Source organism: Aulonocara sp. 'chitande type north' Nkhata Bay, linkage group LG9, assembly GCF_057382095.1.
Source record: "Aulonocara sp. 'chitande type north' Nkhata Bay isolate Kocher_YH1m ecotype deep benthic linkage group LG9, A_spYH_male_GT1.1, whole genome shotgun sequence".
NCBI lineage: Eukaryota > Metazoa > Chordata > Actinopteri > Cichliformes > Cichlidae > Aulonocara > Aulonocara sp. 'chitande type north' Nkhata Bay.
This window is the reverse complement of record NC_141352.1, coordinates 14,620,565-14,637,370: the sequence shown is the minus strand read 5'-3', so window position 1 is coordinate 14,637,370 and position 16,806 is coordinate 14,620,565. Positions and strand designations below refer to the sequence as shown.

General features: G+C 38.9%; 1 protein-coding gene across 3 annotated transcripts; it reads left to right on the top strand.

Annotated features, from left to right (window-relative positions):
* Window positions 1-13: 13 nt before the first annotated feature.
* Window positions 14-16,055, top strand: hnf4g (hepatocyte nuclear factor 4, gamma). Of its 3 annotated transcripts, none has more exons than XM_086306016.1 (11): window positions 14-229; window positions 5,066-5,227; window positions 5,473-5,567; window positions 6,944-7,050; window positions 7,176-7,325; window positions 9,676-9,763; window positions 10,136-10,288; window positions 10,765-10,814; window positions 11,100-11,286; window positions 13,221-13,340; window positions 13,596-16,055. In XM_086306016.1, the coding sequence occupies exons 2-11, from the start codon at window positions 5,067-5,069 to the stop codon at window positions 13,715-13,717; spliced, it is 1,233 nt and encodes a 410-aa protein (XP_086162142.1). In that variant the 5' UTR covers window positions 14-229; window position 5,066; the 3' UTR covers window positions 13,718-16,055. The 3 variants fall into 3 exon arrangements, with proteins under 3 accessions (XP_086162142.1, XP_086162141.1, XP_086162140.1); XM_086306015.1 differs by having other exon boundaries at window positions 5,062-5,227; XM_086306014.1 differs by lacking the exon at window positions 14-229 and adding an exon at window positions 3,296-3,491 and having other exon boundaries at window positions 5,062-5,227.
* Window positions 16,056-16,806: the final 751 nt, after the last annotated feature.

Genomic DNA, 16,806 nt, shown 5'->3' with positions numbered 1-16,806 from the left:
TCGATCTAATGACAGGGCTATGGTGGCGCCATCCAATGTGTCGCTTTCTGAATTATAGGCCGCTCAGCTCTCCAACCTTCCCTTTTAACGTGGTTGAACACCTTTACTATTTTCCCATGCTCAGTGTGACTTAGTCCAATGACACACTGAGGGGCTCAGGGCTGCTAGCTGTCGGAGAACAACGGTACACCTGGATAAATGCACATCCCGGACAGAAACAGAAACACAGGTAAGCCAAACATTTCTTTTTAAGTACACTGTCGCTGAAATTCAAATGGTTCACATCAGACTAAGAAGAGTAGAAGAAGTGTTGTTTTTGCTGTAGTGGGAGTGAAGGTTACCTTTGGTAGTTTTTCAAGGAAGTTTGTGAATGCGATCCCTTAAATCACGTGGTTTCTGTATTATGGTGGCAATGGTTGGACTCCTTGTTCGCACAAACGGCACCTGCTGCTATGTCCTGTAGCCAGTACTCTGTATCTGCAGGCATTTTGTAAAAAGCAGATAAGAAATACTAACTTTGCAACATGGGCTTGCGCTGATCGGGCGATAACCCATTTCATCTGCAGAAAGATGGTAATCTGTTCATGTGGTGTTTTTCTTCTACTATCACTGCATTTAATGTCCAATAGGACGATTCCATTTCTATAATGCAGTTCTATAATGAATTGATCTGAAGGAGGCAGAAGTTTTGCTCTTTATTTTTTTACTATTTACAAGAACATGCAACGCCTGTGTGAACAAAACTACTTTTTTTTTGCACAAACCTTGACAATACATGAAGTATACACATATTGAGAAAAAAGAAACAACCCTTAGTTAATTTTTTAGCCCAGATTGCAATGGGATTGTTTTGCTGAGGCATTCCCAGAGTTGTTGATTGACTTTTGAGGCTGTGCATATCGGTCTGCCCTTTACTGTTCTGCTGTTCTGTTAGACTTAAACTTAACTATAATGTCTAAACCCACAGGACGCACTTCAGCTGAATTATTGATTTGTATTTTTTTAACATTTTTTTTTCAGCTTGCATATACAGTAACGCTAACTTTTCACTGTGAAGAGTGAGAGTTGCAAAACCATAGTTAACTATTTATTTCATGCATCTAGTCTCTTGCATGTTCTCTTCCTCTCTTTTGCAACACATAAAAAAGAAATACTGTATTAAAGACGTACAGTTTTAGGAGTGAATACTACTGAACTGCGTACTTAACTGTTTCCAGAGTATCAGGAAGTAAGGGTTTACTAGAGTCAGTAATCGAGGCTGATTGTCATCTGTGACTATTAAAACCTAGTCTAAATAGAAGCGACAGTATTATGGCCAGTTCACACAGATATAGCCTCTTAGCTATGGGTTTTATGGCCACAAAAGGCTTTTGGTTGCTAGGCAGATGCAAGCTTTCTCAGACATGTCCTGCAACAAGCCACAATACCTTTTTAGTATTACAACTGTTTCTATGAATGTGATTCTCATACATTAAAATCTTTTTAATTTAAATTTACGTCTAGGCTGAACTGCTTCTATATTATATTTTCTTTTTTTGCCAGGTGGCAGAATAGACTTTCAATGTATCTGAGAGATCAACAAAATTAACAACCTACTGTAAAACAACACAAGCAGCTGATCACCCTTGCTGTTCCAAATGTTGTAGCTTCCTTAGTGCAAATCAGAAAGTGCTTTCTTATGTATTCAAAATGAAAAAGAGGGGAAAGATCAAAGGCACTCATCATTACAGAAATAAAGACCTCAATTGCTGTGCTTTCTGTCCTTGCTCTTAAGAGTGGAAGGTGAAGCTTTAAAAAAGCCTTTTAGAGCGTTTAGGCTGTTCTGGATTAAAGATTTTTTTACTTTTGAGTGAACATTGATTTTTCTTTCTATCTACAAGCCTAAAAGCACGATTCTTTGTTGTCTATTAAACTGTAATCACATAAGAACCTTTATTAGAAACTAACATGGAGCATCTGCATTTACCCTCATGCCTTTATACAGACTAAATGTGACGGTAAGGATGCAATTCTTCATCTTCCCTTTCCACAAATGTGATGAGTCAGGAGTCCTAACGTTACTACCTGGTTAAAATGTAATCTCTCTATAATCTCTCTATCACATCGCTCTCTCTCTCTATCGCCTCTGTCTCTTAGTCCCTACGCTTCCAATATTATAGAATATATCTGTTATTACCATGCAGCCAAGTGCTAATAGCGTTTTCTGTCATGTGTGCAATATTGTTGCCTAAACTGACCACACCATACCTGCACATATATGACGAACCCCTCAGACTGGGCCATTCACTGCTGATTTAGGGCATCAAATCTCCTATGACACTGCCTCTTATCATTTACAGTCTTCACAGCACAATGCCTCAAGCTGATTACCTTTAACCCACACGATAAGAGTTAGTGTAATGAAACCCCTGATTTAAATGGGTGGGTTAGGCACATGTTGATGGATTCATGCAAAGGTGGTCATATTATGTTTTTAACTTCCCTGACTGAAAATAGGAGGGTAACACCTGTTCCAATTTGCACTTTAGAGTCAATTTGTACTTACTAATCTTGTTTGGGTTTTTTTTGTTTGTTTGGTTTTTTTGCAAATAATTATTCTAACTGATATGAAACCATAGACATTGATGACTGAGCTAAAAAACTATGAAAGAAGAAGAAATTAAAAGCAGTGTTGTTGGTGATGTTTAAAGTAGCAGTCAGATTATTTAGAAACTTGTAGTAGAAAAAGAGTAAATAAAGAGTTAAAAACAGTGGGTTGGGTGAACCCATGGTGTGTATGTGGATGCCTTAATGGGAGTTATCAGTGTTTTCTACTTCACTGCGTGTCCTTATAGATTATATCTGCTGAGGTGGTAGTGCTATTACTTCACCATTGATTAGATTAGGAAACCTGGGAAGGACACGCACAGTCACTCACACACACACACACACACACACACACACACACACACACACACACACACACATACGTCAGATGCACATTCATACATGCTACTCTCTGTAAGAACAAACGCCTAAATTGTGCACATAGTGTGCAAGCGTTCTCCAAATAAATAAATAAAAGAGCAATGAAAGACAGAGGAGGGAAAGGAAATGTCTCTTTTCTCACTATCTATTCATCCCTGTGATAAGTGTATGAGAGAAGGGTAGATAAGTGAAGTGTAATAAGGTGAGAAGAACCCCAGCTCCTCCCCTCCTTATTGTTCAAGGCCCAATCAGATCAGATTATGGGTCTTTTATGACAGGGATCTCCCTTGTTATTTCTGAAAGAAATAGATGAAACAGAGGCAGGACTATAGGAAAAAAGAAGAGAAGAGAAGAGAAGAGAAGAGAAGAGAGAGAAAACCAGGCTCAAACAGGAATGAAGTATCCTCCTACTCCTCAGAGTAAAACTCTGTTAGATATGGAAGTAGCCAACTACTGTGAAGGCCTGGATCCTTCGTACAACACGCTGGGCTTTGAGCATGCAGAGGTACTCTATGTAGGACGAGGTAAGTGTGTGCAAACACAGACAGATTCACACCAAAACACAAACAAGTCAAGCACACAGAAAGACATACATTGAAAGATAGGCCACTCTCTCACATACTTATCAGGGCCTTTAGAATGATCTGATTGGGTCATCAGCCAGAGTACTGGATGAGGAGTTGTGGCTGTTTGTTAAATAAGACAGTCACTGATGAAGTTTAGTGACAGCAGCTGAACGCAAATGAGTTGCTATTTGCAGAAAGAGGGGAAATGTGTTTGATGTGTTTGATATGCTCAAGTGCACTGCTTGGGAAACTCTGACTGATGTTTTAATACTGACTGCCAGTGTGTATGTGTGTCTTGCTTGACACCATTATGTATAGTAAATCCCACTTGCCTGTTGTTGCCTGTGTATGTGTGTATGCATCATGAAAGGAAGTGTGTGTTGTGAAGGAAATAAAAGGGCTGTGTCAAAGTTTGAGGGGGACTAAATGAATGATAACCAAACAGTTTAGGCAGAAACTGCAGGAATGTGTCATAAAGATATTTTACTGGACAGCAAGCACAAATCTCTGTGATACACGGGCGTTACCTCAGCATGGAAGGAAAATTAGTCAAACATTTACTGTAGACACTCATTGACTCATTTAACAATGGCACTGGCCCGTGTGAGACCAAATGAGTTGTGCGCAGTAGAAATTTAAACATGTATGTGTTCGATGCATCTTGAGTTTTTACTCGATTGACAGCAGGTTCCATTTAGTAGACTTTAGACTTTAGTAGACAGAACAACTTAGATGGAGGCAGCGATGATGGTGATGGTTTCTATTACAGTGACGATGCTGGTGCTGGTATAATGGTAGAGATTATGTTGATGATGACAATAAAGACATAAAAATAGAAATAAAGACAATGACAATCATGTTTTGTCATTAACAGCAATGTCTGGTAATACCAGACATCCTCCAACACAATGCACAACACATTTACCAGAGAAGTATCAGCAGTGTTATGGGTTTCCTTCAGTGATACATGGTTTGGGGGGGGGGGGGGGGGGGGGGGGGACGACGACATTTTGATATTTGTTATTTCTGGAGTAAGGCTTCACACAGTGACTAATTAACTAAACATTTTATACCTTAATTGCTCCCACGGAGGCAATACACTGAGAAGTTAAAGGAAAAAATCTAACCCCACAGAGGATGTAGCGGGTTTAATGGTGAAGGGGCATTTTGCTGACCTACCGAGTGGGACTTTTGAGTTCCTTTGGAGATAAAAGTCATTACAAAATCACCTTTAATCCGATGATCATTTCCTGATCAGAGTGGCCTCTTTCGTGATCCAAAAGCCCCCACCCACAGGGCTTTAGGGGTCACTGAATAGCTTGAAATGTGTGAAAGTAATGTGAACTGTATGCTACGGTCTTTCATATCACCACATGGTTATTGGAGATTGGGGACCAAAGTGTCAAAATCTCCATCATCATCATAAAATGCACAAAGTGAATCACTTTTGAAAGAATGACGTGTGCATAATGCATATGCATTTGTATTTACCTGTGTGTGTTTTATTTTGTTTTTTTTGGTGCTCCAGACAGCATGCCGACAGAGCCAAGCCTGCCTGGTCCAGATGGGATCATTAGTAACTGTGCAATCTGTGGAGATAAAGCCACAGGGAAACACTATGGAGCCTCCAGCTGTGATGGCTGCAAAGGCTTCTTCAGACGCTCGATACGCAAGAGCCACGTCTATACCTGCAGGTACAGTTTGCAAAGATACACTGTGCAAGCATGAAATGCATAATGTGTGTATGCATGTGGGAAATATAAGAAATAGTTCATGCAATTGTCATAAATATCATCACAAATGTGCTTTTATACTCATGCACCCTTAAGATAATTTGCCAAAAATAGTGATAATTTGCTTTTTGTTTCAGGGTTGCATACTTTATTGTCGAATGATATGTCACAATTTTCTTGCTCTGATAACTTTGCATGTTCTGAAGGTTCAGCAGACAGTGCGTCGTGGATAAAGATAAGAGGAACCAGTGTCGTTTCTGCAGACTCAACAAATGCTTCAGAGCTGGCATGAAAAAAGAAGGTAGTGAAACCTCTTTTGAATGAGACGCGAAGTGAAATTGTTACACCTACATGCAGAGAATAGAGATAGAGTCTTCCTGATCTTTTACGTTTCTGCATATATGTCGCACAAAATTGTCAAACAAATTTTAATATTAGACAAAGATAACCTGAGTAAATACAAAATGCATTTTTTAAACAATGATTTCATTCATCTGTCAGATCAGATAAATCAAGAAAGTGAGAAGTGAAGTAGGCTGAAAGGTCACTTGCCTCAATTACGGTCAGAGTTCATGATTCAACAATAAGAAAGCGACTTGGCAATGATGATCTGGTCCTGCTCTGCTACTTCAGGACTTGAATGACTTGCCATAACTGATGGAACCATGAATTCTGCTCTTTACATAAAGAAGACCATCCGTTATCAGTCAAGCTTAAGTATTCTCAAGTTATGCAGCAGAACAATGATCCAAAACACTCCGGAAGTGTTTGGAGTGGTCTAGTCGAAGTCTGGACTCAAATTCTACTGAGATGCTTCGGCGTGATCTTAAAGAGGCTGTTCATGCTCAAAATGAAATGGAATAAAAATAGTTTTCCAAAGTGGGCCAAAGTTTTTCCACCGCGATGTGAATGACTCATTGCACAACTAGTTATTAAGTTTAGGGGCCATTTACTTTTCCACGTAGGGCCAAGTGGGTTTAGATAACTGTCAACCAGTATTTACCCGAGTTATCTTTGTCTAATATTAAAATTGGTTCCATCATCTGAAACATGTAAATGTGGCAAATATGCAAAAAGATAAGGCATCATGAAGAGGGCCAATCCCTCACAGCACTGTATGTACATTATATACACACTATGAAGGAGAAGTACCTTTCTTAGTGAAGTTTAATGACAAAGTGGAAAATTGAAATGAGAGAAGAAATTACTTCTGTCAGAGAAACCGACAACTGCTTCAAGATGGATGAAATGGGCTCTGCCATAAAACAGGTGTTTACTTGGTGTGTGTTTGTATTTATGAGGGGTATAACCTTGGTACAGAGTTTTACAACCCCTAATCATGTGTTATTTAAACATGTTGTTCTGGATTGTATCAGGTTAACGTTTGACTCCCTTTGTTGATGAGAGTCTGTAGTGCTATTTTTCCTAATTATTAACTGTCGTAGTGTATGCAGGCATCTCTTAACACTCATAAATTACTTAAAATTTAAAGCCTCAAAACTGGAAAACCAGGAATAAAGCTTCATTATTGTTACTTTGTTACTCTTTTTTTGGGGGGGGGGGGCGGCTATTTGACTGGTAAAGTGTTGGAGATGTTGCTTCTTCACTGTTCCCTTTTTTAGATTGCTTCCTCTTTCATGCATACACACAGCCATAATTATGTTTGTGATATATTAGCTGTGCAGAATGAGAGGGATCGGATCAGTTCCCGAAGAAGTATCTCCGACTCCCAAGACCTTCCAACTATTACTATTTTGGCCCAAGCAGAATCATTGTCCCACCAGGTGATAATCCCTTTATAAATTTCTTATTTTAAATCTCTTTTATGTTTGTATGTTAGTTGATGAACTTTATCAGTAATATGAGTGACCTGTAACCTGCAAGCTGTTCAATTCCTCTTCTCCGGCAGAGCACTACTCCGGTTGGAATAGCAGACTTGTCAGAGCAGAAGTCAGCCACTGTAGGGGACATATGTGATTCTATGAGACAGCAGTTATTGGTGTTGGTGGAATGGGCCAAATATATTCCTACTTTTGGAGAACTTCCACTGGATGACCAGGTAACTGGCTGTTCTGCCTGATTTGCAATCTGTGACTGTGACATTTCTTCTTTGCATGTAATGAGTGTCATGCATACAGTACTGCGCAAAAGTCTTGAGCTGCCCCTCACTTCCTAATATATGATAGCAAATGGCTATAGCAATGTACTGTAACATCTAAAAACATACATGGAAAGACTTTGTACAGAGTTTGGACAATCCTAAGGAACTTGAAGTTTGGTATGACTGCCTTTAATATCCAATTCAACCTAAAATTTCTTGCCATTTCTTGAGGTAGTCTTAAAGGCCATTCTAAAGCTATTCTTTGAATGTTATGTTCTCAGTCCCAATTAAGTCACACTGCTTCAATAATGTTAAGGTCCAGGCTCTTGCAAGGCCAGTCCATGTTTGACAAGATTCACAGCACCACTGGCTGAGAGCCTCCACCGTAATTTACAGGTTTCTGTGGACATTCACTGCTGTGCCTCTCTCCTGATCTCCTTTGTATATATTGATGACACAGTCCAGTTCTTGCCCATGGCTTCTTGACAGCCACCTTTGCACTGAGGCTATTTCTACTAAGACTTGGTGAACAGCTGAAGGGCCAGATGTAGGGATGGGTATCGTTTAGGTTTTATCCAATACCAGTACCAAACCGGTACTTTTGAAACGGTGCCGGTGCTTAAATGGTGCTCGAACCGGTGCTTAAAGAATGGAGAACACAAAATTGGTCCAAAAAGCTCTCATGTTCAGCTGTTTTTTTGTAAAAAGATAACAATGTTAGCCTTTTCTGCAGCTATAGGGGATTTATGGTATCACTCTTGGATGGAAGCAGTGCTTAAACAATGCAAAAAACAAACTTTGTCCAAAAACCTCTCATGTTTAGCTGTTCTCCACTTTTTCTTTGGTCATTTTAGCCTTTTTGGCCAGGGTGAAGGGAGCATCTGCCATCAAACAAGAAGACAGCCGCATGTAACTAGATGGTGTTTGCTAGTTCACCTTACATGCATTAATTCAATAACGTGGTTAGCTTACACACGAACAACATTAAGCTACTCACGCAGAGAAGAACGGCTGCTGCTGCCATCATCATCCCTCATCATTTCTGCTACACTGGCCGGGCTACGGGCCAGGACTCTACTCTTCGGGTTCTTGGGGGATGTTACTAAATCCTAGTCCGATAACAGGCAACCCACCCGCAGTAGATGTGCACGGTGTGAAGTCTCGCAGCAAGCTATCAAATACGGCGCATTTCTCGGCTTTTAACAAAATGCTATACGTCGCCAGGTGTTTCATCAGATTCGAGGTGTTACCTCCTTTGCACAGTATCACCTTAAAGCACATGTTGCAGGCTGCTGAGTTTGCATCTTTTGCTGTGAAGTACAGCCAGAATTTGACCGCTTCGCCTTGGGCATTTTTAATCTGTAGCTCTGCTCTAAAAGAATGTAGGTACCTGGGCCCGCCTACTACGCTTGCAAAGGTAAAATGATTGGCTAGAATCCAAAGTGTATGACATCTCAGGAAAAAAAAAGCACCGAAATAAAGCACCGAAATGTGCGCACCGGATACCGGTACCCATCCCTAGCCAGATGCACATTTTAGTTGCTGAGGTCCTTGCTGGAGTTTTCCTATTTCTTAATGACGTCACTTCAGTTACTCTTCATCTTCTGCACATACTGTTTAGGCTTGCCGCATCGTCTTTTGTCCTCCACCTGTACAGATTCTCTATGTTTTTACACACATCGCTGAGATATGCCAAATTTTCAAGTAACAGCTTTTTGAGAATCCCCTTGCAGGTGCAAAAAATTATATATTTTATGCCTGTGAAACTGTGTTATCTTTGGCATTTGCCATAAATTCAACTAAGGAAAGGGGAAGAAATTGTGGGGGGTTTTAGGTTGCTAGCAACAAAGTGCTCAAAGATACAATTTAAAAGGGTTTCTTTTCCAGAGTTGTTATGTGTAGACAGAACATTGGTTAATCCCTTGAGTTACACTCCTTTTTTATGCTTGAATGATTCATAGGTCCGTTTGAAATAGCTTAACAAAAAGCAGAGCGAAACAAAACAAATAAACATTCCTCTGAAAACAGTCAGGTACAAAGCCCTTCAGACATCCTGGAGAACTATTGATTAAGACCACTTTAAAAAATTAGAAGCAAGCACTTGGAACCAAAATATAGAGAAATGAGGGTGGACTCGGGACATTTGTACAATACTGTACTTATTATCTCATGTCTGGTTTTGGAAACTAATTTTCAGCACTTGTTGATGTGCGAGGTTTGAAAACAGAATATTTGAAGGTAATGATTAAATTTGAGGCATTGTTACATTGTTTCTGTTCTTTGTTTACCTGTGTGTGTTTGTCCATAGGTGAGCTTGCTTCGGGCTCATGCTGGTGAACACCTCTTGCTTGGGGTTGCCAAAAGGTCAATGCCATTCAAGGACTTCCTGCTTTTAGGTAGAAACCAATGACTAGAAAGGCCTCTTCCTTATGTGTGGTGAAGTCATGTGGACTTAGAATGATTAACTAAAGCTTTCTGTTTCTCTGTGACTTCAAAAGTTTTTCTTGTAAATTACATTATTCATTATCGATACATCATACTGTAAGCAACTACAAACAATCAGGCACTTTTATACTTCTTAAGATCTCCACACCTATTTTCCATAGCCCATTGCCCTGCCTAAAAGAGAGTCTACAAGTTTCTCTGAAGGAAACAAAAATCCACCTGGCTCCAAAAGCACATACCACAGCGCTCCACCTCATACACACCCATGTTCAGTACCTACTTCATCTCAACACTGCCGCTAACTTTACTCACTGTCCCTGCAGGTAATGGCTGTGTGATCCACAGAGACAGTCCTGAACCAGAGATCTGTAGGGTAGCCAACAGAGTCCTGGATGAGCTGGTGCGGCCCTTCCAGGAAATACAAATAGATGACAACGAGTTTGCAGCACTCAAGGCTATTGTCTTTTTTGACCCAGGTAATGAATAAAAAGTGGCATTTAACCCCAGAACCAGTAAAAATAGTAAACCACAGATGATGACAGACATCACAATCAATTTGAACAGACGATTTTATCTTGTCTGCATTGCCTTTTCTGCTCATATCCATCTTTCCCGACATGTCCCGGCTAGATTTCCCCTCAAAGTTAGGTCCCAATCCCTCTCTTGCCTCTTTACGTTACCCTAGTGTGACCACAATCCCTGCCCCCATGTTTTGTTACTCCCTCCCTTTTCTATCCCCTTCACTAAATCCTTCATTTTGCACTTCATGCCAAAGTTTGACCATAATCATTCCATCAATTCCACTCATATCCGCAATTCCATCCATGATCTTTCCATTTTTATATATTTATTTATTTATTTATCCTGTGCTGCCCCGTCCCTCAATCCTGTCCTATATCCCTTCCCCGCCTTAACGCAACCCCCCTTCCTTGCTTTGCCTTCCATTCTGCAGATGCAAAGTCTTTGCGGGATCCTTCGAAGATTAAGACCATGCGACTGCAGGTAGGTCAAGCATTTGACCTTTCTAGATTGTTGCGGGACATCTGGTCGTTCTAGGATATTTTTTTCTTTTTTCTTTTTTTTTTTTAAATTTTCAATCATGTAAATGATTTTGATTTCAAAAGCAACCATCCTGTCAATGTCAACCTCAATGTCATCATGTATTTTTCTTTTAATTTATGCACATCTTCTTTCAATATGTCAGCAAAATTAAAGAAAAATGGATTTTGCTTATAATGACAGTGACATGTGACCACATAGGGACTCTGTGTTTGTGCGTGCGCACAGGTTCAGATGAGTCTGGAAGACTACATTAATGATCGTCAGTATGACTCCAGAGGTCGTTTTGGAGAGCTGTTACTCCTGCTGCCCACCCTGCAGAGCATCACCTGGCAGATGATCGAACAGCTCCAGTTCATTAAGTTTTGCGGCCTGGCCAAGATAGACAACCTGTTGCATGAAATGCTTCTAGGAGGTGAGATTGGCTGATGTCTGTGCTTGTAAATGTGCAGAAAAAACAAATTTGACCTTGAGCACTACCACCAAATCCTCTGCTGAAATTTCTCAGTGCAGAATTATGAAGCACTGCGGAAAACGAAAAGAATACTTGCTTGAAAGTTTTCTAGTTTATATACAGGAGGCAAAAAGTTTTACACAATAACTTTGTACAATACGCATTTATATTTATATTACGTTAAGCTGAAATAGAATAAACCGGGTACATAAGATGCTGCTAGGGACATCTGCAAACACATCTAAATGTATATAAATACGGGAAATCTGAAGTTAAAGCTACAGTGCATCAAATATATTCTCAGGAGGGCCATGACAGACAATTGAAGCTTGAAACATAAACTAAAAAGTCATCTCCAAAAATGTTTTCCAGTTTTCACCATATATGCTTAAAAAAACCCTCCATGATATGACAACCCGACTTAAAAGAAAGAGCACAGAAATAGCTGCACTTGTTGCATTTGCCAGCATCTTGTCAGAACGTAGAACGAAACCACACACAAAACGCAGTAATAAAAACTCTCAGGCTATTCAAATTCTGTTAAGATGACATTATATTTAGCAATGAGTATGATCAAGCAAAACTGAAAGACAAAAGGAAAGATCCTGTATAGCTTATAAACATCTATAAAAAACAATGTGTCTTCTCATATCAAGTAATTTTTTTAGCTTTACTCATGAATGGCACAGACATATATGTATATATAAACTTGTTTAAACAGAAAGAAAGACGGCTTACAGGTTATGTTAGTATGTCTGGTAATAATCACCAAAAACAGACAAAAATGTAACCTGTAATTTTTAAAAAAAAGTGCTTTAGGGGATTTTTTCTACAATAATTTAAGATCACAATTGTAGCCTCATGGTTTCACATCCTGCCTTTGGTCTTTTAACTTCAAACTGCTGCCTTCATAGTAATTCATTTATATTTTAAAGAAATGTTGTATATATAATACAGGAATCATTAACAACACCCACATAACCAATATGAAAAATTAAGTCTTACATAAAAACCTTTTGCAGTACTTACAGCTTCTTTAGCTTTACTTGAATGAAATGTCACCTGTTAAGTTCTACGGCTGTGATATTTATGGACCATATTTCTTATTCTTTAATCTGTATTCAGTGGTGACTCGAACAGAACATTGATTCAAATTTTCGTGACCGTGAAATCATGTACGGGCGACATACACATATCGGAGAACATAACATGGCATCCTCTGGGGAATGATGAAGTGAACATGATACACCAAAATCAAAAGAACTGGGACTTACTGTATATGTGACAATGTCTGTGCAAAGGTTCATTCAGGTTGGCCCATCTTTTTAAAAGGAAATAGGATATCTACACACATACAAACAAACTAGCTGAAAAATCAGTGAGTTAATATATTTTAATGTGAACAGACCTCTCACCTGTAGAAACACTCAAAAACCTAACTGCTTTGCAACTGTAATATGGTAAAAGCTGAATAAAAGTTAGTCTGGTTACAACAGCATATATGTTTAATTTTACTGAGTGGTATACATAAATGACATAGTCTCTACATTTACAGGGGATGGTAGGCAGTAGCCCAGACTACTGAGGTCGATGAGAGGGGGTCCAACTTTCAAAATTTTATCACTGCATTTAACTTATTTAGCAGTACGTAATTATACATTTATTATTACATTTAATTATACATTTATCTGACATGGCAACACAGTTTAAAGGGGGCAACAAGGAGTGGCAATCAAATTTCAGGGAGGTAGTGCCACCCCGGGTGCCCCCTTTATCCACACCCCTGAACATAAAGTAGCGCATGAAACAAAGTAGGAAGAAATCTGCAAAATTACTCTGGTTACAACTTCATCACTGTGTGTTGAAGTTTATTTGCACCTGTGTTATATTTTAAGGGCTTGCAACAGAACCCACACACCTGCACCATTCAGCACACACCCAGCTGGCCCAGGACCCTGTGACTGGACACACATTGGTCATCAGTACCATGCCTGTCAATCACACTCCACAAATAGGTAAGTTTCTGGATGCTATCAGTTAACACACACACAAACAAAAATGCATGCAGTCATGTAAAGTGCATTCAGTAACACTGGAGCAAACGTGACATACCCACAAACAAACACACACTTTATCTTATCTAAAGAGTGTGTCCAAAAACTTTTTTTTTAAAATTATGCTTCAACAAAGTAATTAAAATCTGTAATATATATGTATGTATATCACACAATCCTACAAATGTTGCTTTGTCCCTGTCTCTTTTCCTGCAGCCTCTCCAGACACTCCCATCCCATCGCCCCCGCAGGGTCCTGCACCGGAAATGTACAAACATTTTCCCCAGCCTGTTTGTCCTCCAGCGAGCCCTTCACCTTCTGCACAGACAGACCCCTGACTCTTTCCTGCATTATGTCAACGAATCTGACAGCAGATCAGTTTCCTTGCCCCCTGTTCATTATCCAGGCATGGTATGAAAATTATGACAGAAATCTCTGTTCAGTGTCAACAGTTAGACTTTCCTACCCCATGACTCCTGGAGCTCCTGATACAATATCCTAACCGGTTATGTGCACCACATTTCAAGGTTTTATTTTCTTACAGTGGCAAAACTCACAAAAGAAAAGCACAATGTTTATGCAGTCTTTTTCAGGTACAACCCTGTCTGTGTGTGTCTGCGTGTGTGTCTATGCTTATTTGCTTATTTCCTGGCACCAGAGTGTTTGGCAGCGCAGACTCTGGGTATCCTGATCAGGCGGCGCAGTCAAACATTGGTGCTCATTTTAGCACAAAATTGTATTTGCCTTAAAACACGCTCAGACCATGTCTTACCCATAGTCATCACACCGCAGCAAGAATGATACGTGTGCTTCCACTGTAGTCACTGATATGAAAGAGGGATTGTATTTAAGTTGCGATGATGGCACAGCAGCAACTTTATTATTCATTTAAATCTCCAGACTTGGCAGCAGGATCCGTCAACTAAAGGCATGTTCTCTGTTTTTCTGAGCATCACACTAGAAAGCTATTTCTCAGAGATTTAACAGTGAAATCATCTGGAGTAATGCAGCTGTCCCCAGGATGAGTTCCGAGCTCCATCAAAATACGTTCGCACACACACACACACACACACACACACACACACACACATATATTATGTGTAATACAAAGTCCAGACTCTATCTAAACTTATATATATTCACATTACATTCGTATAATATTTCATTTTGACCACTGGAATCATATTCATAAATATTTGCTCACATGACTTTCATCCAACCTGAATGTTAAACAAGTAAACATGTTGGTGAAAACATTTTAAAACAAGCTCAAATGCATGCCTTCCAAATTTATTTTTAAATATCAGGGATAGACTCCCGCAGGGGTCCAGTAGCCTTTAATTTCGCTGTGCTGAGTAAGGAAGATAAAAGCTTGCAGCACACCGGAAGAAAAAAAAAAGTCCAGATGGTGGCGGCAGGAGCTCTCTTCATGGTTTCGCTGAATTTCAGTCTGACCGTTTGTTTAACAAAATTATCTCTAAGTGACCTGAAGACTGTTTATTTTGTTTGATGAGTATTTTAAACTGGTATTTTGCAGAGACACTCTTTTATATTTAGAATGCTGACTTTACTTTTAAGACATAAATGGGTCTGTTTAAATAGGCACTGCTGACAGCCTATTTAAGGTGATGTAGCTTGATTTTTATTTTGAAATTCGTGTGCTTTCTGTTTCACCTGTTGCTGCTTTTGTGTCTGAGCCTCCATCTGTGTTCGGTCTCAAGAAAATTGAGCCCTCAGAGTTTAATATTCTGCTGCAAAACTGGGATTAATGAAGGAAGTTGTGCATCTATGTGGTCACTTAAAACCATTAACTGACTGATGGTATTCAAGTCAGTAAGGCACCCTTCTTGCTTAGTGAAATGAAAATGGTTTTTTTTTAACTTTCTTTCTTGTCTTAAATTTCTTACTTGATTGGTTATACATATATATAAAACATATATCTACTGTAGATCAATCCTAATGTACTAAACGGTACAGTTTATAACTTATCTGAAAATATGTGAATGTACAAAAATTGCTTTTATTCATTATAGGAAAAAAAGCTATTGCAAAAAAATAAATATAAAAAAAATTAAAGATACTCAGGAAAAAAAGCTGGCTATCACAAAAATAATACTGTTCTTTTGGGCCTAATACATCTAAAACTGTGCTCACCTCTAAACTAAAGTATGTACACAGGAAGTAAATGACAGTTATGCAACAAAATTATATATATATTTAAATTTGTAGTTAATATTTGATACTGAGTTATAATACACATAGCTTACACAATGAGACTTGCCTGATATACATACATATATTAATATAATAAAGATCAGCATTGCAGTAATGAAATTCATGATAAATGCAGAAAGGAATGTGGATAATATTTAACTTGCTGTATATATTCAAAATTACAGAAAATATAAATCCATTCAGTTTCTTGAATCAGCTGTATATTTTGGTTGGTTTGTACTGATGATGTGTACATTTCTGAATTTATATGTTGATTAAAAGACAATCTTTAAGAAGTGCTTGTGAATGAATTTGTCAATTTGGATTAACTGTAATGACCTTGCCATTCAGTACATTATGCTGTAGCACAGTACTACCCTCTAGCTGTGAAGAGGTGAAATACAACAGCGTGCCAGGTGTACTACTTGTTGTATATGTAATATATGAAATATTATATGTCTATGCATTCATTCATTTTTGTGTTTTATAAAACAAATAAAAAAATGTCTGGAAAAAAAGATGATTCATTTCCAATTTATCTGTTTCTACAACCATAAAAAGTAATTTCAGTATAGGGTTTTTTTGCTATATGGAAAAAAGGTAAAATTGACTTTTTTTCCATATTTGGAAAGGAAGACAATATAGACACAGATAATGACAAATTGGCAGAAATATATTTCAATATGGTTTACCCACATTCAGTAATAGTGAGTGTGGCTTGTCTATTACTTCCCTCATGGAAGTCATCACACTCCCCCATAGTTCCACTGGTCAGGGGTATACAGTTTGTATCCAAAGCTTTATTGGCAAGCTATTGAGACCACAGCGCCGGACGACGCTGCTCATCTAAAAGCAAACCAGCTTCCCCCCGTGGTCCATCTGAGGAAAACACATTTTTGAGACAAACATTGAAGCCAAACTCGAATGCAAAGCTGTAATTTACAATAAAACTAAGCTGAGGGGCCAACTGTACTTTTAAATCGGTGATTCTGCTTACGTCCGTCCACATGCAATCATTTTATGGAGGTTTATGTGTATGTGTGATTGTTTGCGTGCAGTGGATGCAACCCAGGGATAAAGCCGAGAGCTCTTATTGTCTATATATTGTGGTGTGACTCAGAGAAAACATTCAGGTTATTTATGGCGGAGGAGATGATGTTGTCTAGAATCAACATGGCCAAATCCTCCTATCAACTCCATAATGGACAAGCTA